The 24,772-nt window shown below is 42.8% G+C and overlaps 1 protein-coding gene across 3 annotated transcripts in view; it reads right to left on the bottom strand.

The window, feature by feature from the left end:
- Positions 1–24,772, bottom strand: part of fancd2 (FA complementation group D2) — a 102,585-nt gene that overhangs the window by 7,265 nt on the left and 70,548 nt on the right. For 2 of the 3 annotated variants that reach the window (XM_060919543.1, XM_060919544.1), the window contains exons 32-41: positions 20,148–20,266; positions 17,802–17,912; positions 15,874–16,007; positions 13,069–13,168; positions 12,856–12,978; positions 5,964–6,057; positions 5,778–5,849; positions 1,261–1,299; positions 1,099–1,173; positions 28–102 (exon numbers count right to left, since the gene is read on the bottom strand). In XM_060919543.1, the coding sequence (XP_060775526.1) occupies positions 28–102; positions 1,099–1,173; positions 1,261–1,299; positions 5,778–5,849; positions 5,964–6,057; positions 12,856–12,978; positions 13,069–13,168; positions 15,874–16,007; positions 17,802–17,912; positions 20,148–20,266 (942 nt within the window). Of the gene's footprint in view, positions 1–27; positions 103–1,098; positions 1,174–1,260; positions 1,300–5,777; positions 5,850–5,963; positions 6,058–12,855; positions 12,979–13,068; positions 13,169–15,873; positions 16,008–17,801; positions 17,913–20,147; positions 20,267–24,772 lie in introns of those variants that run through there. The other variant, XR_009654555.1, reaches the window with a different exon arrangement.

The following is a 24,772-nucleotide window of genomic DNA, read 5'->3' as shown; positions in this document are numbered from 1 at the left end:
CAGTTTGTGAGATTTTGTGCAAAGCACCTTTGAGTGGCCACACATGTGATGAAGCTGCCTGGTGCTGAGCTGAAAGGTCTTCAATAAACTCTGAACATCCTCCTGAAAGAAATCCAGCAGATTTATCAAAACATATCTGTGACGAATCTCAGTCATCCAGGTACATAGTAATCTGTGGTTGGTTGAAGAGAGCAACTGGACTTGCTTGAAGATTCTTGAAACCGTTTCGCCTCTCATCCTAAAGGCTTCCTCAGTTCTGTCTGACTAATAGGGAGTATCCAGTATTTATCCTCTCATGGATCATCATAGAATCCGAATCAGAATGCTGATGGCTGCATTGTAGGTGGCTGATAAAAGATGTCATAGACACCCACCTCTGTTCAATGATGGTCGTTCCAGGTTGACAAAAATGAACGATCCTCTCTGGCTAAGATGTCTGCCAGTTTTCTGGAAGTCCTCTCATACTCCCACACCAGTCGAAGGGATCTCATCCCAAAGTGCGTAGAAACATATCTGTGATGAATCTCAGTCATCCAGGTACATAGTAATCTGTGGTTGGTTGAAGAGAGCGAAACATTTTCAAGAATCTTCAAGCAAGTCCAGTTGCTCTCTTCAACCAACCACAGATTACTATGTACCTGGATGACTGAGATTCGTCACAGATATGTTTCTACGCACTTAGGGATGAAATCCCTATGAGAGGACTTCCAGAAAACTGGCAGACATCTTAGCCAGAGAGGATCGTTCATTTTTGTCAACCTGGAACGACCATCATTGAACAGAGGTGGGTGTCTATGACATCTTTTATCAGCCACCTACAATGCAGCCATCAGCATTCTGATTCGGATTCTATGATGATCCATGAGAGGATAAATACTAGATACTCCCTATTAGTCAGACAGAATTGAGGAAGCCTTTAGGATGAGAGGCGAAACGGTTTCAAGAATCTTCAAGCAAGTCCAGTTGCTCTCTTCAACCAACCACAAATTTATCAAAACTATCACACAAAACAGAATACAGCTTCACTAGACATTAAAAGGTGTGTTATACTTGACCAGATAAACTAACAAATAGCACTGCTAAATAAAGCACAGATACCTTGTGTTTTTTAAAGCTGTAGTCAAGGAGAGGCATTCCAAGCTTAAGGAAGCACTCGAGAAAAAGCCGGCCATACTGCAAAACAAAACACCATCCACAGTGTGAGCAAGGATCGTTTCTTTTAACACCAAAATGTGGCGTTTATTCATTTTTTCTGCTCACCTTTAAACACACACTAAGCACAGGTCTGCTATCAAAAACCTTAGGAGAAAGGAAGAGAAGTTTAGTTCTAAGTGCAGTTGACTGGAGCAACTACAGACTCAGCATGTGCATAGCTGAAATATATATTAGTGCTGTCAAGCGATTAAAATATTTAATCGTGATTAATGTCGCGACTGTCATAGTTAACTCGCGATTAATCGCAATTTAATCGCACATTTTTGTCACATGAAAAACCATTGTAATTCTCTTATCAGCATAAAAAAGTGAATGGGCTTGCTTTGTACCAATGGTTTTTTTTTTATTGCAGAGCATAACACGTCTTGTCACAGCCACTGACATCCATAAATTCCATATTAGATGAGAAAACCAAGGGATGAAAAATAAAGTGCATATCACTGTGAAAATAAAAAAAATGTTTTATTTTACTCTTCATTAGTTTCTTTTGAAGAAAAGTATTTGCCATAAAAGAAGAAAAAAACAGATAAAAATAAAAACGTTCAAAAACATTCATCATAGTGTGGCACTGTATTATCTAATGCTCACTGCTTATAACTATACACCTACCCGGTGGAGATGAGCTGGGAAACTGAAGACTGAAGGAAAAGTATTTTTCCAGTCTCACCTGTGAAAGCTAATCCCATGTGAACTCGTTTGGACGGTAAACCTGTTGGTACAGTTAAACGCAGAGTGCGACAAGCCTCAGCAGGAACTACGGGTGACTCGCAGGGCCAAATTAGAATTTGCGTTAACGGCACTATTTTTTTTAATCGCATTAAATTGAGATCGCGTTAACGCGTTATTATCGCGTTAACGTTGACAACACTAATATATATATATAAAAAACACACTGGTGCCCTGATTTACTAAGATCCCAAATGTTGAGTGCTAATTTGCATGTGCAATATGCTAAATTGTGAGTGAAGTTAATGAGTGTGCTCAGGATGATTTGTAGGACATTGCATAAATGATGTTACAAGCAAAACAGGACAGAAAAGAACATTTTAAAAAGAAACTAGATAGAACTTGCCGCCAACGGTGTCGATGGGGATGCCGCCGCCTGGTAGACTACACGCCTTCTTAAGTTGTGATTTGGGGATGGACATTTGACCTCACAGTAATCTTGACCTGTGACCTTTTAACCTCAAAATCGAATCAGTTCATGTTTGTCCCCAAATGCACAAATGGTGAAAGTTCGGTGAAATTCCTTTCATTTGCCTTGGAGATATTGTGTTCACAAGGTTTTAAGACAGACATTTGACCTCACAGTGACCTTGACCTTAGACCTTTTGATCTCAAAATCTAATCAGTTCATCTTTGTCCCCAAATGCACAAATGGTGAAAGTTTGGTGAAATTCCTTTCATTAGTCTTTGAGATATGGTGTTCACAAAGTTTGGGGATGGACATTTGACCTCACAGTAATCTTGAACTGTGACCTTTTAACCTCAAAATCTAATCAGTTCATGTTTGTCCCCAAATGCACAAATGGTGAAAGTCCGGTGAAATTCCTTTCATTAGCCTTTGAGATATCGCGTTCACAAGGTTTCGGGATGGACGGACGCACGCACGGACAGACGGACAACCTGAAAACATAATGCCTCCTGCGCCTTAAGGTGGCGGAGGCATAAAAAAGAAGTTTGTGCACATGCTGTTCTCAGTAGTCATGGCAAGTTCACATCTCCAAGAGACTCCCAGAAGAGTAAACCAAGACTTGCCATAAATAAATCTAATCACGTAGGTCACACTTTGATCCAGCTGCCATACAGTTACCCTATATTTAGCCCTTCTAGCTAGAAACAGTTTGCGCATTTGCAGGTGTTATGTTATCAAGTTTCTACATTTTTTATGCCTCCGCCACCGTCAGGTGCAGGAGGCATTATGTTTTCGGGTTGTCCGTCTGTCCATGCGGCCAACCGTGCATCTGTCCCGAAACTTTGTGAAGGCAATATCTCAAAGGCTAATCAAAGGAATTTCACCAAACTTTCACTATTTGTGCACTTTGGGACAAATATGAAATGATTAGATTTTGAGGTCAAAAGGTCTAAGGTCAAGGTCACTGTGAGGTCAAATGTCTGCCCGAAAACCTTGTAAACACAGCATCTCCAAGGCTAATACGAGTAATTTCACCAGGTCAAGATTACTGTGAGGTCAAATGTCCATCCCCAAATCACAACTTAACAAGGCGTGTAGTCTACCGGGTGGAGGCATCCCCATCGACGCCATTGGCGCCGAGTTCTATCTAGTTTTAGGATAAATACAGAAGTGATTATAGAAAATCATGCCTGCTGACTGGTTGAGAAATTTGGACTATTTCTCGATAATCACCTCGAGCGACTCGATAAAATGGCGGCCAATCGCTTCGTCACCGAGAGAAAGAATTAGAAATGATGAAAGAAAATGCTATTCCTTTTTTTTTTTTTTTAAGATATTTTTTTGGGCTTTTTGCACCTTTTATTGGATAGGACAGTGTAGAGACAGGAAATGAGCGGGAGAGAGAGAGACGGGAAGGGATCGGGAAATAACCTCGGGCCGGAATCGAACCCGGGTCGCCCGCATTCATGGTATGGCGCCTTAACCACCTGAGCCACGACGCCCCCGAAAATGCTATTCCTAAAAGCACTAAAGATACTCCGAAGTTTTGTCTAAAGCTATTCAAAAGATCAAGTCAAGTTTATTTGTATAGCGCTTTTAACAATAGACATTGTCGCAAATCAGCTTTACAGAATTTGAACGACTTAAAACATGAGCTAATTTTATCCCTAATCTATCCCCGATGAGCAAGCCTGTGGCGACGGTGGCAAGGAAAAACTCCCTCAGACGACATGAGGAAGAAACCTCGAGAGGAACCAGACTCAAAAGGGAACCCATCCTCATTTGGGCAACAACAGACAACATGACTATAACATTAACGCTACGTTCACACTGCAAGGCTTAATGCTCAATTCCGATTTTTTTGTGAGGTCGTTCACATTAACAAATATATGCGACTTGTATGTGATCCTCAGTATGAACGAAAAGCGACCTAAAAGTGTTCCGCATGCGCATTGCAGGATACGACGACGTCACACGCAGTGAGCATGGCCAGTGTTTACGGAAGTAAAACCGCCCGGTTGCGGTATGACCCATCCAATCTAGCTTGAATAGCTGCATCCCCCCAAATGGAAATCAGCTCCCTAACCTCTGCGTCCTTCCATTGAGAAGATTCAGAACCTTCACAGCCCGAAGCGTCCCTCGCATTGATGTCATGCGCAGGGGCGCAGATACGTTTTTTGAACTGGGAGGGACAAAAAACTGGGGGGGGACAAAGCTGCCAGCAAACCAACCCCAACATGCCTGTCAAACTTATTGTTAGTAACCATAGCAACCAAGCTCGAGCTCGCAACCTGTGCAGTCTGCGCAGCTCAACCAACCGAATATCAGTCTTTGTTTTATGTGAGTTGTTGCAACTATGTATACACTGCCGTGCACCTCAATAAACCGAATGGTAATTAGTCTTTTGATTTTTCCGTGAGGTTTGCCTTATGCAAAGAAAGACAGCATAGACGTTTTTTCCTCCCTATAAGTGGGGGGGACCGAGCAAGGTGAATTTAAATCTGGGTGGGACGAGTCCCCCCCTCTATCTGCGCCCGTGATTATGCGCCATGTTGTTGTAACTTTTTTTGAGAGACCCGCCGCCTACTTCAGCGCAGAATAGTGACGTTTGTGGCTTGTTGATGACGTGTAAGTCGGATGAATGCGACCTGGCGGTTCAGACTGAAGTCGCATATGAAAAGAGCGGATAGGGATCGGAATTAGGACCACATATCCAAACGGCCTGGGTCGGATTTGAAAAAATCGGATCTGTGTCGTTCATATTGTCAATAAAAGATCGGATACAGGTCACATATGGGCGAAAAGATCGGATTTGAGTCACTTCAGCCTGCAGTGTGAACGTAGCCACAGTTTTAACATGAAGTCAGTTTTGCTGATGTTATAAACTCTTCAATTGATGGAAACTTGAGTGCAAAACTGTTCATGACAACTGCAGTCCTAAAGTTAGTAAGTCAACTGTAGTCCTCAGCCATAAAAGCGTTACTCTAAGTGTCCAGAGCGTCTTCCAAGTGTGACCTTCAACTGTCCATATGGGGCCGTCCTCCACAGGAGCAATGTGATGAGACTCCGACCAAAGGTAAGGTGGAATTGTAATTTATTTTATCCATTTCAAAACAAAAGTATGTGCGTCGACATAGATAAGCAACACAAGTCTGCGTGCATTACATTTGCATGCTGCTTTTGAAGACTGAAATACATTTTTTTAAATACTTTTTTTTTTTTTTAAATAAAATCACCGGTGTATTTATACTAAAACGATTATCCGCCTCAGGGTCAGTGAATAATAATTGAGACGAAGTCTTCAGCGATTAACTGTTAAATAACGTTCACTCTCATTGAACAGACTGAATAGATGACTGCATTAGAACTGGGAAATAAGTGTAATAAATAGTCAAAAGACGTATGTAAAGGTCATGTGACTCTGTACCTTGACCATGTTAATGAGAATATGGAAGTCCCGGACAGCCAAGTTCCACACTACAAGTTTCTCACTCTGAACCTGGAGATTATCAAGACAATAATCATATGATTAAACCACTTATGTAAGTATTCCTAGTTTCACAATTTGAATGTGCAAAATGCAAATAACACACAGTCACAGTCATAGACACACCTCTCTGCTGTCTGTCTGTTTCCCAGGAGGTATCTTTCGTACACACTTCTCCAGCTCGGCCATCATGACTTTATAGTACACCAAGAAAGTCTGCCTGGAAAGAGAGAAACCAGACTGCAATGGTTCTAACTTGAAACTGGAATCTGCTGTTCTACAGTTTATGGTGCATAAGGCATGTTATTGCTATTAGCCTATAGTCTGGATTATTACAGCAGTGTAGCTTTTATCATTAAGAATTATGATAATCATTTGAAAGGGTGCACTCATTTATTCACTCATTTCTTACTGTGAGAAAATGCTTCATGTTCATCATCTAGCACAGACGGTTTTAAATGAGGAGACGAATTAATGACTGTGTTGACAAAGAACATTTTTAAATAGCAAGAAACCACGTGGTGCGGTGCTGACAACGAACAAAGAACGTGCGAGTGTAACAGTGAAGAAGAAAGGATCTCTTCTGTAAGTTGGAATCTGTTTATCCAAGTAGGCCTGTGTGGTGTTTAGCCAATACTGCAATCTGGTGCTTGTGAATGGCCGGATAAACGGAAAGATTTTGGACTCTCCTGAGTTAGTGAAATCACCAGTAGTACATTGTTTTGTTGCTCCAGAAATCATGTCAAAAACACCACTGTGTCTTCACAGTATTGTTAAAAGAACAGCGTTTGCCTTGAGCATTAAAAGATGAAGGAATCACATCTTTGAGGCTACAACAACAAACAAATGGGCTCAAGAAAGTGTCAACACCGTCAACTCATCTAGTTTAGAATCCATGGCCTTGTTCAGACCTGGTATTAACATGTGCCTTGGGTGGACAGATTACAAGTGTAGAGCAATAAATACAGGTCTGAACATGGTGAAATGCATCTTGTGGTCAGACCACTTTTGCAGGTGGTCTGGGATGCATGGGACCACATTATATTTATAGTGTGAATGGCAATGCAGGGGGTGGCACGGTGGTGTAGTGGTTAGCGCTGTCGCCTCACAGCAAGAAGGTCCGGGTTCGAGCCCCGTGGCCGGCGAGGACCTTTCTGTGTGGAGTTTGCATGTTCTCCCCGTGTCCGCATGGGTTTCCTCCGGGTGCTCCGGTTTCCCCCACAGTCCAAAGACATGCAGGTTAGGTTAACTGGTGACTCTAAATTGGCTGTAGGTGTGAATGTGAGTGTGAATGGTTGTCTGTGTCTATGTGTCAGCCCTGTGATGACCTGGCGACTTGTCCAGGGTGTACCCCGCCTTTCGCCTGTAGTCAGCTGGGATAGGCTCCAGCTTGCCTGCGACCCTGTAGAACAGGATAAAGCAGCTAGAGATAATGAGATGAGATGAGTTAATAGATGGCATGACAACAGTGATTGATAACTTATTAGAATGTTTAACAATCAAAATGAATATTGAAAAAAGTAGAAATGTATTAATTAGCTGTATATATAGAGCGCCAGAAACTAGTATAGAGGCGTTTAAGGACTGGGTAGAAAAGACATTTACAGTAGATAATAAAAAAAGTTATCTTGATTTGTGGGGATACTAATATTGGTCTGTTGAACCCGTGCTAGGACAATGTTAAAAATGTTCAGTATTTCTATTTGTGGAGTAAAGCTATGGAACAGTTTGAATGTGGAGCTCATGAAATGTACGACTATAAACCAGTTCAAAAAAAGGTATAAGGAACAGATCTTTATGAGGTATAGGGAGGAGGAATTACAATAACATGCTATTGATAATATAAGTGTATATGGGTACATACGGATATCTATATTAGGGGTGGGCAAAAATATCAATACGGTGATATATCGCGATACTTTGTCTTCCGATTCAATATCGATACTCAAAATTTGAATATCGATATTTTTTCAAATAATAAATCATGTTTCAGACAGGTTGTAAATCCAGTACGACTTCCTCCGCTCCGCAAGGTGTCGCTGTGCCGCTACCTCACTGCAAGGCACTCTTCGTCTTCTCTTTTTTTCCCAGTGGTTGCAGTGAGGAAAAAAAAACAAGCAAGCATGGCTGTTAACGTAAACCTAGAGACGCCGCCGAACTTTAAGGCAGATGTTTGGAGGCACTTTGGATTCCAAAGGAAAGGAGAAAAAAAAAACAGTGAGCTGGACAAAGAGTACGCACTTTGCAAAGCCTGTTTCGCTCCAATTAGATATTCAGGTAACACAACAAACTTGCGAACTTACTTAGCACGACACCACCCCGACATATTAGCTCAGCTGGAGCCACCGAAACCCGACCCGAAGCAAACTACACTGGACAGTGCCAAAGTCCTCCCGTCTACTTCAGTCATGTGTGACTTACTGTAACCTTAATTTTGTCATTTAAGGCCAAAGGCAAGAAGCTGCACTTTATCTTGCATTTTCAGTTTTAGTGTGTGTGAGACACTGCATTTTATTTTGAGTATTTACTCAAAGTTCAGAAGAAACGTGATTCACTGAGGTTTCAGTTCAGTTTCAGTGTGTGGACACTGACCCACACTGCACTTTGCTTCATAATTGTGCTCAGGGAGACTAAGATGCCCACTGCACTTTTCAATGTGTTCCAGACAGTGTGTTGTTCCTGCAAATATGTTGTAACTTGTGCTTGTATAGTTACAATAAAATGGCATGGATAATTTGAATTACATTGTTTTGACTCAGTTTGTCCCATGAATTATCACTATCATCTGATGTACATACAACTCGGATTTTAAGATGCATAATGCAGTTTACATTTTTCAGTGAACTATGTAGAATATCGCAATATCGTATCGTGACTCAAGTATCGTGATGCGTATCGTATCGTGACTCAAGTATCGTGATGCGTATCGTATCGTGAGGTCCTTGGCAATACCCACCCCTAATCTATATTATATAAAGTGTGTGTGTGTGTGTGTGTGTGTGTAGAGATAATAAGATGAGATGAGATGGCAATGCAACACGACGCGTCCCAGACATCATCAAAATACCGCTTACTCACCAGTGTGGTCATATTCCTGGTTTTCACACTGAATTGAGCTACTTCTGCTCACTTCTTGTTACAGTTCTCAACATAAGGTCTGCTCATTACTATCTGAATCAAGGCTATCTGGGTCAGTGTTCTAAATTATTCTCACAGCTATTCTTTATTTGACCATACATATGGAATAATACAAGATGATTATCAAGCTCTCTGATGAAATATCAAGCCTACTTTAAAAATGGTGTTTTTAAAAACACTTCATTCAGAAAACCAAATGCTGTGACTTTACTTTTTAATATGACTACTCAATTTTGTAATTATGGTACTGATGGACTTGAAAATGTACAAGCAACAGTACACTGAAACATGTTTGCGCCACAAGAACTCATTTCTTCTTATTATTATTATTATTACTACTACAGCCATACTAATGGTAGTATTGTTAGCCCAGTCACTGGTGTTGCACAAGTCAGTGCATTCTTAGTGCCGGTCCCAAGCCCTGATAGATTGGGGTGGGTTGCATCAGGAAGGGCATCCGGTGTAAAACCTATGCCAAATCAAATATGTGGATCATAAATCGGGTTTCCATACCGGATTGGTCAAGGCCCGGGCTACCAACAACCGCCACGGGTACTGGTGGGCCAGCAGGGTGCTGGTGGAAACTATGCTATTGCTGTGCAAAGGAGAAGGCATGTCTGGAGACAGAGGGAGAGAAGGAAGGGTAGGAGCGTGGAGTTGAGTCATAACTTCGAATGTTGGCACTTTGACGGGTAAAGGGAGAGAGCTGGCAGATATGATGGAGAAAAGGAAGGTGTACATGCAAGAGATCAGGTGGAAGAGGAGCAAGGCCAGGAGCAAACTGTTCTACCATGGTGTGGATGGGAGGAGAAATGGGGTAGGGGGTTATCCTGAAAGTCAAGAGTGTTTTGGAAGTAAACAGAGTGATGAGTATGAAGCTGGAAATCAAAGGTGCAATGATTAATTGTCAGTGCATATGCCCTACAAATTGGGTGTGAAATGGAGGAGAAAGAAGATTTCTGGCGAGTTGGATGAAGTGGTGGAGAGCGTACCCAAGGAAGAAAGTGGTGAATGGAGCAAACTTCAATGGGCACGTGGGTGAAGGGAACAGAGGTGACGAGGAGATGATGGGTAGGTATGGTGTCAAGGAAGGGAATGTGGAAGGACAGATGTGGTGGATTTTGCAAAAAAGGATGAAAATATCTGTGGTGAATACATATTTCAAGAAGAGGGAGGAACACAGGGTGAAAGAAGAGTGGAGGAAGGTGCACACAGGTGGATTATATCCTATGCAGGAGGTCCAAGCTGAAAGAGACTGGAAACTGCAAGGTGGTGGCAGGGGAGAATGTTGCAAGGCAGCATTGGATGGTGGTCTGGAGGATGACTTTGGAGACTAAGAAGAGGAAGGGAGTGAAGGCTAAGCCAAGGATTAAATGGTGGAAGTTGAAGAATGAAGACTGTAGGGTGGAGTTGATGGATGGCTGGGCAACTACTGCAGAAATGGTGAAGGAGACAGCCTTGAAGGTACCTGGTGTGTCATCTGGACAGAGGAAAGAATACAAGGAGACGTGTTGGTGGAATGAGGAAGTACAGGAAAGTACACACAGAAAGGAGGTTGGCAAAGAAGTGGGATAGTCGGAGATGAAGAAAGTAGACATGGCGTAAGGTGAAGAGAGAGATGACAAAGGCCAAGGAAAAGGCATATGGCTGATGAATGAAGAAAATGGAAGAGAGAGAGAGAGAGAGAGAGAGAGAGAGAGAGAGAGAGAGAGAGAGAGGTGGATCGTGTGGGGATTGTGAATCAGGAAGTGCAGCGGATTAGCAAAGATGAAGTGAGTACAGCTATGAAGCGGATGAAAAGATGGGAAGGTGGTTGGTCCAGATAACATACCTATGGAGTCATGGAGGTGTTCAGGAGAGATGGCAGTGGAGTTTTTAACGAGATTGTTTAACACTATCTTGGAAAGTGAGAGGATGCCTGAGGAGGGAGGAGAAGCATACTGGTATCGATTTTCAAGAATAAGGCTGACGTGCAGAGCTGTAGGAACTACAGAGATATAAAGTTGATCAACCACACCATGAAGTAATGGGAAAGAGTCGTGGAATCCAAGTTAAGAAGAAAGGTGGCGATTAGCAAGCAGCAGTATGGTTTCATGGCAGGAAAGAGCACTACAGATGCAATGTTTGCTTTGAGAATGTTGATGGAGAAGTATAGAGAAGGTTAGTAGGAGTTGGATTGTCTTTGGACATTTACAGAAAGCATATGACAGGGTGCTGAGAAAGGAGGTGTGGTATTGTACGAGGAAGTCAGGAGTGGCAGAGAAGTATGCAAGAGTGGTGCAGAATATGTAAGAGGGCAGTGTGACAGTGGTGAGGTGTGTGGTAGGAGTGACAGAGGAGTTCAAGGTGGAAGTGAGATGACATCAAGGATTGGGTCTGAGCCCTTTCTTGTTTGCAATGGTGATGGTTGATGACGGTTGACTGACAAGATCAGACGGGAGTCTCCGTGGACTATGACGTTCACAGATGAAACTGTGATCTGTCGTTAGAGTAGGGAGCAGGTTGAAGAGAGCCTGGAGAGGTGAAGGTGTGCACTGGACAGTGGAGGAACGAAAGTCAGTGGGAGCAAGAAGGAATACATGTGTGTGAATGAGAGGCATGATGGTGGAATGGTGAGGATGCAAGGAGGAGCGGTGGCAAAAGTGGAAGAGTTTAAATACTTGGGGCCAACTGTACAAAGTAACGTGGAGAGTGGAAGAGAAGTGAAGAAGAGTGCAGGCAGGGTGGAGTGGGTGGAGAAGAGAAGAGTGTCGGGAGTGATTTGCAACAGAAGGGTATCAGCAAGAGTGAAAGGGAAGGTGTACAAGATGGTATTGAGAGCAGCCATGTTCTATGGGTTGGAGACTGTGGCACTGATCAAAAGACGGGAAGTGGAACTGGAGACAGCACAGCTAAAGATGCTAAGATTTGCACTGGGCCTGAGGAAGATGGACAGGATTAGGGACGAGTATATTAGAGGGACAGCCCAGATTGGACAGTTTGGAGATAAAGCAAGAGAAATGAGATTGAGTTGGTTTGGACGTGTGCGAAGGACAGATGTTGACTATACTGGGAGAAAAAAAAAGCCAAAGCGGAGGTTTCTGGATGTGGTGAGAGAGGACATGCAGGCGGTTGGTGTGACAGAGGAAGATGCTGAAGATAGGACGAGATGAAAACGGATGATCCGCTGTGGCGACAACTAACGTGAGCAGCTGCAAGATGATGACGACGACTAAAGGCCAATTTATGCTGACAACACAGTCCTCGCAGATGGCGTCGCAGATGGCGTCTGCGAAGCCCCCCCCCCTTCGCAGACGCTCTGCGCGCACCTCCCAAAAATTGTGACCACCGCAGACAGCCTCGCAGACAGCGTCGCATACAAGAGGGCTCTGATTGGTCCACTCTACATCCGCTGTACACGCACTTCCGCTTCCCTACTTTCCCGGTTTGGTTTGTTTTCACGACCGCCATTTTTAAAAACACGAGCGAAGATGGAGCAGCACGAAGAGCGGTTGATCGAGGAAGTGAGGAAGTACATACATCTATACGACTCCAGTTCTAGTCATTATAAGTAACCGGAGGATAAACACTCCACTAACCACACCCACCAACTACTCCTAGCGATTTCGCGACTTCGCGCCCCCTTGCGTTGTGCCGGTGAATAACATCGCGCACACCTATTACTCCCCGCTCAACGATAAATTACAACTGTCTGCGAAAAGCTATCTGCGAAAGCCTTGTGGCAAGAGCATGCAAAGGCCTTAATAGTATTATTATTGGAATCGGAGAGCTGGTATTGAAATACGATCATAAAAATTCCAATATTCCAATTCAGTGAGAGATATTGAGGACTGTACCCCATAGACCGAACGGTGACGCCCTTAATGGAAACCTTCAGTACCTGTTGAGCGTGCGCCACCTGCGAGAGCTGGCATCTTTAGCAGCATTTATCAGCTCCGAGATCCCGTTTTCTGTTATCTCTTCCACTGCTTTCAGCACATCATCAGCATGTCCTAGATAAATACTAGAAGAAAATAGAACAGAAGGTCAAAAACAGGTCCAGAGTTCAGTCCGACATGACTGAAATATCAGCACAATAAAAAGTGTGAGGAACCTGAGGAGACTCTGGAGTGCATCATTGTGTTTGTTCCCCCGTTCCTTTGCTCCACTTCCTGTCACCCACTCCTGACACAGGAAATGTTTGGCCAAGAATGCTGGAGGTAATCATTACATACTATTAGCCAAAAACTACCATGGGAGTAAGCTCATCATTCTAATAGATGCATGAAAGTAAAGTTTAAAGGGGAACCGAAATCATTTTTAAACTTGCTTTGTTTCTTAATTAACGTGTTATTCAATTACGTTTTCGGTTTAATTAAACTTATATCGTGACTTGTATTGGCATATTATATTACACTTATCGGCCTTTTCAGTTTTTAGCCATGTTGAACGTAGTTCGTATGGTCCATGGCAGGCGTCGCTTATCCGCGCGATCTTCACGAGACTTGCGCGAGACTTCAAACGTGAAGTGTCAGCGCCGCCATTTTGAAAACTGTTTACACAGCAGCCAGATCGCCATATCATTCCAATTTAGATTCAAGATTTGCCAGCTTCATCAGTGATGGAGATTATTCCATACAACTTCGAACCAACGTGGAGTAGAGAAGAGTTGGAAAGACGACAGGATAAGGATGAGTCCGTCGCACTGGTATTTATGTCATTACTGTTGCACAATTAAAATGTGCCAGATCAGGCGGCTGGTGGGTTTTCAAAATAATAAAAACACATGCATGTATTTTTGTGATAAATACATACAACCCCGATTCCAAAAAAGTTGGGACAAAGTACAAATTGTAAATAAAAACGGAATGCAATAGTTTACAAATCTCAAAAACTGATATTGTATTCACAATAGAACATAGACAACAGATCAAATGTCAAAAGTGAGACATTTTGAAATTTCATGCCAAATATTGGCTCATTTGAAATTTCATGACAGCAACACATCTCAAAAAAGTTGGGACAGGGGCAATAAGAGGCTGGAAAAGTTAAAGGTACAAAAAAGGAACAGCTGGAGGACCAAATTGCAACTCATTAGGTCAATTGGCAATAGGTCATTAACATGACTGGGTATAAAAAGAGCATCTTGGAGTGGCAGCGGCTCTCAGAAGTAAAGATGGGAAGAGGATCACCAATCCCCCTAATTCTGCCCCGACAAATAGTGGAGCAATATCAGAAAGGAGTTTGACAGTGTAAAATTGCAAAGAGTTTGAACATATCATCGTCTACAGTGCATAATATCATCAAAAGATTCAGAGAATCTGGAAGAATCTCTGTGCGTAAGGGTCAAGGCCGGAAAACCATACTGGGTGCCCGTGATCTTCGGGCCCTTAGACGGCACTGCATCACATACAGGCATGCTTCTGTATTGGAAATCACAAAATGGGCTCAGGAATATTTCCAGAGAACATTATCTGTGAACACAATTCAACGTGCCATCCACCGTTGCCAGCTAAAACTCTATAGTTCAAAGAAGAAGCCGTATCTAAACATGATCCAGAAGCGCAGGCGTCTTCTCTGGACCAAGGCTCATTTAAAATGGACTGTGGCAAAGTGGAAAACTGTTCTGTGGTCAGACGAATCAAAATCTGAAGTTCTTTATGGAAATCAGGGACGCTGTGCCATTCAGACTAAAGAGGAGAAGGACGACCCAAGTTATCAGCGCTCAGTTCAGAAGCCTGCATCTCTGATGGTATGGGGTTGTATTAGTGCATGTGGCATGGGCAGCTTACACATCTGGAAAGACACCATCAATGCTGAAAGGTATATCCAGGTTCTAGAGCAACATATGCTCCCGTCCAGACGACGTCTCTTTCAGGGAAGACCTTGCATTTTCCAACATGACAATGCCAAACCACATACTGCATCAATTACAGCATCATGGCTGCGTAGAAGAAGGGTCCGGGTACTGAACTGGCCAGCCTGCAGTCCAGATCTTTCACCCATAGAAAACATTTGGCGCATCATAAAACGGAAGATACGACAAAAAAGACCTAAGACAGTTGAGCAACTAGAATCCTACATTAGACAAGAATGGGTTAACATTCCTATCCCTAAACTTGAGCAACTTGTCTCCTCAGTCCCCAGACGTTTACAGACTGTTGTAAAGAGAAAAGGGGATGTCTCACAGTGGTAAACATGGCCTTGTCCCAACGTTGAGATGTGTTGTTGTCATAAAATTTAAAATCACCTCATTTTTCCCTTTAAATGATACAGTTTCTCAGTTTAAACATTTCATGTCATCTATGTTCTATTCTGAATAAAATATGGAATTTTGAAAATTCCACATCATTGCATTCCGTTTTTATTTACAATTTGTTCTTTGTCCCAACTTTTTTGGAATCGGGATTGTATTATACTGAGCGCATTTCCCACATAATCATCACTAAGGTTTCGGACAGCACTACAAAATGGCGTCTGCACTATATAGTGCCCTATATAGTGAGTAGGGAGCGATTTCAGACACGGAAAACTTATGGCTTGATTACGTCAACATTTGAAAGAGGGCGCGCGCGTCTTTTGACAACGTTGGCAGATGTCGGTCACTTTGATTTCCGCTGTACGTTTTACTTCCGTCCTACGATGTCTCGCACAGGTCTCAGCGAATCTCGTTTACGGCCGTTGCTTTGATATATGGACTGATGTATTACAGAGCATATTTCAAACACTCATTACTTGCTATAGCAGCGACAAAACAGCTGTCAGAAATGCATTCCTACATTTTATAAAATGAGATAAATAGAATTTTGATCATAAAAAAATTTGCCTTCAGTTCTCCTTTAAGTGTTTCATAAAGCAGTGTGCTGAACCAGTGTGTGTGTGTGGGGGGGGGGGGTGGGGGGGGGGGGTGCTGACAGACCGATGTGTTCTCTGTAGAAGCTGTGATTGGATCTTCCATTCTGACTGAGCACAATGAGCAGCTGTGTCAGGATCAGGGCTGTATTTAAGCTGGGCACAGTGCTCCGGAAATTCAGCAGGTACTCAAAACTGTGTCTTAACACACACACACACACACACCTTATTGTTGCCATTTAGTCTTGATGAACAGTATACTGCAGGGCTTTTCAAAGTGTGGGGCGCGCCTCCCCTAGGGGGCGCCAGAGTTCTTCGGGGGGGGGGGGGGGGGGGGGGGGGCAACGTGAGAAAAATAAACCAGAATAAGTTACTATTGCGGACATTTAGCGAACTTCAGCTAGCCTTTGCCAGAGACAAAATGGATCGATTTTTAGTACCTAAAGCTACAGTGAGTGAGGAGACAGAGTCTGGGCCAAGCAAAAAAAGAAGGAAGTATGACCACGATTATTTAAAGTTTGGATTTTCATGGACTGGATCTGAAGATGCTCCACTGCCACAGTGTGTTGTCTGCCAAGAGGTGCTAGCTAACGATGCTATGAGATGTTTAAAATGTGTAAAACAAGATGTTTTTTTAAAAAAAAAAGCACAGATGTTTTAAATGTGTAAAAGAAAAAAATAAAAATGTGTACAACAACCATTTTTTTAAATACGAATGGAACATTAAGTATACCAACTAGGGATGGCGAAAACTAAAAAAAATCTTGACCGACCACCGAGCCTCATTAGCTGGTTAAAGTCGGTTAACCTATGAGTTTAAACAGGGATGCAAACGGCGCGCCTTTTTCACGGCTTGTGCAGATCTGATTTTTTTTGGGGGGGGGGGGGGGGGGGGGGGGTTGGAGTGTCTGAATAATTTCATTAGAGTAAATTCTGTATTAAAATTACTACATAAGCAAATGCCGTTACAGTCCATGAAAAAGCCGTGAAAAAGTCGGCATCTGCACCTTTAGTTTGTGTGGAGAGATATGATCTGCAATAACATGCATTGTTGGCTACAGACCGAAACATGCTTTCAGAATGCACTGGCCAAGGCAGGACTAAACTCCATGTGCCTTCTAATAATAATTAAAAAAAAAAAAAACAGAATAGTAATTTGTAAGCTAAAAAGCCTGTGTCTACACTTTTTTCTTTCGCCGAGTGGCAGCCAATGTTGCCAGATATGGCTGACGTTTTCCAGCCTAAAATATGTTCAAAACCCGCCAAAATCCACTTAAAACCGCCCAAATGGGCGGGAAACCGCCCAATCTGGCAACACTGGTTGTTCAACTGGGGCGGGACATGACTGAATGGGTGCTTCTGATTTGTCAGCTGTCTTTAACTGGGGCGGGAGGGCGGGACATGACTGAATGGGTGTTTCTGATTTGTCAGCTGTCGTCCTTACACCGCATGGCATGCCCCAAGCATTTACAACACAGAATTCCAGGTTCTCCGCTCCAAAATCGGCAGCTTCAAAACGATTGATTTTTTTCCCCCACCGACAACCAAAAAAAAAATTAACCGGTTAACGGTGATTTGGTCAACCACCGGTCAAACAGTCATCGGTTAACACCCCTAATAGCAACAACAAAAATTGTGGGGGAGCTGTTGTTTATTTGCTCTCTGAGGGGGGGCTGACTCTCCCACACTTTGAAAACCCCTGGTATACTGGATTAAATAACAAGTGCAGAGATTTAAATACAATTTTTATCGTGGTCAGGCAAATCTATTAAAAAAACAAACAAAAAAAACCCCCCTGATGTATCTGCATTAAATGTTCCTTTAAAACTGCTGCACATACGCCAGCAGTGACACATACCGTGTCCTTTACGACTGTAAATTCATTAATGAGCTTGGCAGTAAAGTTCAAACTTTTTTTTTTTTATCTGTTCTTGTTCTCTTCCTACAAATAGACTTGAAAGTGTGTGTGTGTGTGTGTGTGTGTGTGTCAGTCACTTTATAAGCTGCTCCAGGGTTAAGTCTGCATCTTTCTCCTTCAGTCGGCTGGCCAGCACACTGAGAGCACTCTTTAACAGCGGCCGCTGTTCTAGCTGGGAGAAGCCAGACCTGAGAACACATCACAACCCCCACACTGCATCAGGTCTAACAGCACACAATCAAACACCAGGAGCTATTTAAAGTGCATATCACGGGTAAATTCAGGAGCAAGATCAATGTAATTCTCCTATTTTATATTAAACTTGGGTCAAATATCTGTCACATTTTGCATTTTGTGCAATTTTTTTACCTTGCGCGATACCAGAAAAAATCAGTTGAAATCAAGCCATTTGAGGCGAATTGGTCCGCCTCTGAAAAAACTTGGCATTTGGATTTCCCGGCAAACACTGATTTTCGTGATGTCGCGTGTGGGACGCCGTCCTCCGAATCCTACGTCAGCACCGGTTTGTTTATGAGAAAACGACCTGGTGGTTTTCTGCAAATTTCTTCAACGTTATCACGTAATTATTAAAATGGTTAACAGATGTATCGTAGGAGGGTGTAGCAACACCAATCTTGATGGGATTAGTACTCATCGTTTTCCAAAAGACCGGACAATGAGAGAGAAATGGGGAGCGATTCGTGCGAGGCACCCAGAAAAACTGGCTACATGCTACAGACTACAGCATTATTTGCGGTGCTCACTTCACAAGGCCCGACGACTTTGAGAACTATTTGCAGTGGGAAATGGGCTTTGCGAGGCAACTTGATCTGAAAAAAGACGCAGTTCCATCTGTCAAAATGCCCAAAGCAACACCGTCTCCATCTGCGTCAGCGTCACCAAAGGAGCCAGTCGTGTTCGTCTCCCCTGACAGAAGGCGAAGTGCCGCATCCACTGAGGCCCTCGAAATCAAGGACCAAGCAGAGCCGAGAAAAAGACCAAGAAAATCGGCAATTCACAAGTTGACTGTTGCCAGGGTAAGAAATAATTCTGACATCTCATTATATTCTTCAGCCAAAGGTGAAGTAACATTGCGCTCAGGTGACAATTCCATATTTCAATGCAAAATCGCTAGCTGGTAAACTTGGTCTACACAGGCTGTGCACTGAAACCGTGCAAAGCTTGCGCAGCCTGCTGGCGCTTCCGCAGGTGACGTCACGAATCTGGCTCCAGACTCCCTTGGGATTTTTCCAGACACATTTTGTTATTTTATTTTATTCTGCTGTAGACAGATGGCCTTGTGCAAAATTACCCTTCTGGATGAGTGTGGAAAGGGACATACTTTCATATAAAAAAAAAAAAACGAAATTGGTCCACTTTAAGATCAACAACAACAAAAACAACTTTCCAGAAGCACATAAAATCTTTGGGTGCTTTCTAATGCTAATTAACCGTACTGAGCGGCATGGTGGTGTAGTGATTAGCACTGTTGCCTCTTAGCAAGAAGGTTCTGGGTTTGAGCCCAGCGGCCGACGGAGGCCTTTCTGTGTGGAGTTTGCATGTTCTCCCCGTGTCTGTGTGGGTTTCCTCTAGGTGCTCCGGTTTCCCCCACAGTCCAAAGACATGCAGGTTAGGTTAACATGGGGCAGCCTTGGGCTGAAGTGCTCTTGAGCAAGGTACCTAATCCCCAACTGCTCCCCAGGCGCTGTAGCATAGCTGCCCACTGCTCCGGGTGCGTGTTCCCTGCTTCAGATGGGTTAAATGCAGAGAGGACTCTCAGGGTGCTTGAGTGTGCATGTGACAAATAAAGGCTTCTTCTTCTATTCATTATAATTAAAATGTGATCTTCAATTTAGCCCTTTAAATGTCCCACTGTCTCACCTCCTCCTCTGTACACTCTGCTCAAACAGATAATGTCCAAAGCTTCAACTTGCATGATACTACCATCGTCAACATCATCGGTGCTGTCATCTGGTAGATCGCTAGCTAGCCGAGTGGAGTATCTGCTGTAACCGTATTGTATAGCTCAACCGCATTTTGAGTCCAGCGTTCGCGGTCTCCGCTACTTCTACTTTGGATTTGTCTTTCATATGGCATTAAACATTTCTGGAAAAAAAACGAGTAAGAAAAGAAGCACTTTCATTTTTAGAAGTTAACAGTGAAACTTTGTTCACTGTTTTCCCTTGTAACTGCACTAGCAATGTCCCTTGTGACATCAGTGTGGCTCACAACTGTTAACTTTTCATGCGCGTAATGAACACCAGGATTGCTAAGCACATCGTAAACATTTACGTAGAAACATATTTAATGTGTTTCAGGATGCGGATTTTTTTTAATGGCTCCCTGACTCCATCTTCCATCCATCTTACAACCTCTGACCTGTGAAACTGACTGAGGTGTGCTGTGGCTCTGTATGTAATCACCAGCTAAATGTTGTGTGTAAGACCTGCAGCAGAAGCTGATAAGCCGAGCACATAAGCTGTTGTATATGCATATCCACACCAGGAGCATCCACCACCCCTTGGTTTTCACTCAGGAGGGTCTGTGGGAACACACACAAAAATTATTATTATGGTACAAATTGTTTTTATTGACAGTACGATGCACCCAGAGGGGAACCATCAAGACCTTCTAGGCCTTCAGAGAAGGCCCAAACATATCAGTATTTCAAATGTTATATTTAACTTTTCATTCTTTAATGGCTTTCATTCTTTCATAATTTCATTATAATTATTCCCTTCTAATTTGGCCTCATTTTCTATCAAATTTGCTTCAGAAATGAAAGCATTACTGTCCTGAAAACATTAAAATCGAGTGCTCCAATGAATTTGTTTGTTTGTTGTCTCTAGGCTGAGAAGAGTTTCGAGCTGGCTCACTCATTGGTTCGGACTTCACTGCCGGGACAGAAGCCCATGGCAGTGTGTGTTTATGTAGGAAGTGACAGATGAATTAACCAATCAAATTTTGATTTATAGTGGGAGGGACCAAAAATGTATCGCCCTCGGCCTTCTTGAATGCCAACGCGAGCTTAACCGCGAGCCAAAGCGCAGCAGTAAAGTCACCTTCCAGCTGGTGTAGCGTTCATCAGTAGTGTTACCGAACGCTAATAAAGCAGTCAAGCCAGTGCTATCGAGAGCAAGTAGCACAGGCTAACGACCGAGAAACTAATATTTCTGTCTCCAGACTCTTCTTACACACACACACACACACACACACACACACACACACACACACACACTCGCCTCAGTATTTTTCACTCAGACTTAAGTATTCATTTCCCTGTGTAACTTACTTAGTTACTTTTAAAATCAACAACTACACAACGGAGCTACCTGGCAGCCTGCTGCTAATCCCTTGCAAAATATTTTGCCCTGTTGCTTTTTTGGTGTGTCTGGCTAAGTTTTGGCTGAGCTGAAGTCCCAGCTCTAATAGTAACGGTTCGCCACTGGATGCACCAGAAGAATCGCATTCTGACAAGTCACAACAAGGACCTCAGACAGACAGTACTTTCTTAAGTATGCTTGCTGTTCACTGATTTTTGGAGTGTGCAAAGATCGTATTTCACATGAATCTGATCTAAATACCGATGTAACTTAAGCAGGATGGAGCCAAGGGCTCCAGTCACCACTGGGATGACTTTTACTGTACTTTCGGAGAATTTCCATAACCTTGCAGCTCAGAGTAGGCTTCTATCTTCTGAACCTCTTTTGTGGAAATATTGCAATCGGCTGGGATGGGTATATCAATAAGACGACATTCCTTTCTATTGGGCCATTCCACGCCAATTCAACCGGGGCCCGCGCACTTAGGTCTCAAAAAATTCTGAAAAAAAAAAAATCACCAGATGTACCCATGTTACCTAGGAGAAACACTGTAAATTTATTTGAATGTAAGATGTATACTTTCCATGTTACAGCCAGTTTTACGGGGGGGTCGATTTTGTTCAGACTTTTTTTTTTTGTCAAAGTTCACAAGCCCATAGCTCAAGAACTAAACCATGTAGGAGGCTCAAATTTTGCATGCAGGTACATAAATAGGAATAGTATGTAGCACAACTGTCATTTTGGGTCTGGATGATCCTGCATGGTCATAGCACTCCCTCAAAGATGATCAAAATTTTATTGGAGTTTTTGGCTGTGCTCTGTTTAGGCCTTCAGAAGACATATTTTTACCCAACATAGGCTCTTGATTTTTTTCCCTTATTGAGATAAGTAGAAACGCTCTCAAAAAAAGCAATAAACAGAAAGGAAACTCTATCAGTGTTTGAACAGAAGACCTCACAAGTCTGACAAATCATTTTGGATGTCATTTTCAGAGCACCGTAACACCTTGTGGGAATGTGCGCAGATTTTTAAAATATTTTTTCTTTATTCTCCATGATCCCTTCTTTTTAAAAACACCAATTTGGTTTGTCTTACTCGAATCTTTCTTTTTTATTTTCTACCCTGAACATGAGCAAAATGCACCATTGAGAGCAATATGTTTTCTATAACATTAATGTAAAGAGTAAATAACCAAAGGCCAATTTTGCCCTGACATGATCACCTGAGAGCGCCTGTGCAGGGGTGGAGGGATCCTTTTCAATTTCAATGATTCAGTGATTTTAGGGGCACCTGTGGTTACTCTCAATAGTGGTCCTGTGCACCTCATTTGTCCGAACCTAAGGTGCCACTGGAATCACTGAAATAAAAGGCCTCTACCCCACCTCTACTCAGGTACCTTCAGGTGATCACGTTAGCTCCATCAGACCATGTTCGGACAAATGAGGTGCACAGGACCACTATTGAGAGTAACTACAGGTGCCCCTAAAATCACTGAATCATTGAAATTGAAAAGGATCCCTCCACCCCTGCACAGGCGCTCTCAGGTGATCATGTCAGGGCAAAATTGGCCTTTGGTTATTAACTCTTTATATTAAATGTTATAGAAAACATATTGCTCTCAATGGTGCATTTTACTCATGTTCAGGGTGGAAAATAAAGAAAGATTCGAGTAAGACAAACCAAATTGGTGTTTTTAAAAAGAAGGGATCATGGAGAATAAAGAAAAAATATTTTAAAAATCTGCGCACATTCCCACAAGGTGCTCTGAAAATGACATCCAAAATGATTTGTCAGACTTGTGAGATCTTCTGTTCAAACACTGATAGAGTTTCCTTTCTGTTTATTGCTTTTTTTGAGAGTGTTTCTACTTATCTCAATAAGGGAAAAAAAAATCAAGAGCCTATGTTGGGTAAAAATATGTCTTCTGAAGGCCTAAACAGAGCACAGCCAAAAACTCCAATAAAATTTTCATCATCTTTGAGGGAGTGCTATGACCATGCAGGATTAGCCTGGGCCCGCCCATCCTAAGTGTGACGCAACACGGGGGGCTGTTGCGAGCTTAGTCTGGCAAGGCAAGCTACCGTATCTCCAGCTCTTCCAAGCTCCCGAAAAATCGGGAGCCAATCAACTTTGAGCATCTCCAACGGCCCTGGGTAGAGGCGTGTTCAAGGCAGTGACGTAGTAGAACTGCGACCGGAAGCCATAGATTGTTTACAGAATCTATGCCGGAAGCGCTTCATTCACTAGAAACATTACGAACATGGAGCAGCGGCAAGCCTTTGACACAGCGGTAGATGCTGTATTGAAAGCATTCAACGGGAAGTTCTCATTGAAAACGGAGCAAAGAGCAGCCCTGGAGGTATTTATTGAAAGGAAGGACGCTTTCGCCTTGCTCCCGACCGGCTTCGGTAAGAGTTTAATCTACCAGTTAGCTAGCCTGGGCCCGCCCATCCTAAGTGTGACGCAACACGGGGGGCTGCTGCGAAGTTTCCGTCGCATCACATACGTCAGAGGAAAGAGTGATGTGACCAGGGCTTTGAACCGGTTCAAGGAACAAAAACGAAAACCGGGAACTTTTTCTATTTCACATGGAACAGAAACGAAACCAGAAACTTTATTATTTTTTATGTTCCGGAACAGAAACGCTTATTAAAAATAATGGTAACCGGTTAATACCGGTTTTTATTTTGTTCCTCAAAGTTTCCGTAGCCTACAAATAAAAAAGTCATTCTTCTCCTGCGCAAGTTTCTATGACCCGCTGGGGTTCACTTCCTGTGTGACGTTCGCTGACTGAATGGAGAGAGCAGGAGGGTGGACTACTATCACGTCTCCACATCTTAAATAAGAGGTAAATATTGCAGTCTATCGTTATTCAAAAACGTCAATTTCAAACACGATATCAATATATTTGTCCACGTTAATGAGAGGCTCGCGAACATTAAATGACGTTAACCTCTGTTAGCCTATCAATGCATAGGGCCTGACTAGCCTTTGGTAACACACTAAACAAATTATCTTTCATTTTTGGCACCTTTTCTGTTTGTGTAGATGGGAAGACATACTGAGAATCCAAATCGCCAACATTTGAAATAATAATTCTTTTGAATTATTTCTTGTCTTATTTAATGAAGGTTGTAATAGAATTAGCCTACATTTGGCTTAAGCTGGATGAGACAGAGACATAATTTTATAGCCATTTGTTAAACAGCTGACAGGGAATGTAATTAACCGTTCCGGGAACGAAATTTTTTTTGTTCTAACCGGTTCGGGAACGTCTAATGGTGGAACCCAAAACCGGAAACGTTAAAATTCCGTTTCTGTTCGGAACGAACCAATAGGAAAAAAATTCTGGTTCAAAGCCCTGGATGTGATTGGTTTAAGCTTCGTCACAGCCTTTTCTGGCTTCGACCAGTAGCAAACTGAGGCATTTCAGGGAGGCGGGTCAACAACGCGCTTTGGGAAACGGTTGGGCTTAATATCTATGCCAGACCAATGCTCGCAGAGCTTTGAAGTTGCGTTAGCCAGACTAATGCAGGATCATCCAGACCCAAAATGACAGTTTTGCTACATACTATTCCTATTTATGTACCAGCATGCAAAATTTGAGCCTCCAACATGGTTTAGTTCTTGAGCTATGGGCTTGTGAACTTTGACCAAAAAAAAAAAAGAGACTGAACACAATCGACACCCCCCTCCCCCAGTAAAACTGGCTGTAACATGGAAAG

This window comes from Neoarius graeffei, chromosome 4, assembly GCF_027579695.1.
Source record: "Neoarius graeffei isolate fNeoGra1 chromosome 4, fNeoGra1.pri, whole genome shotgun sequence".
NCBI classification, from domain to species: Eukaryota; Metazoa; Chordata; class Actinopteri; order Siluriformes; family Ariidae; genus Neoarius; species Neoarius graeffei.
The sequence above is the reverse complement of the archived record's forward strand: the minus strand, read 5'-3'. Positions and strand labels throughout refer to the sequence as shown.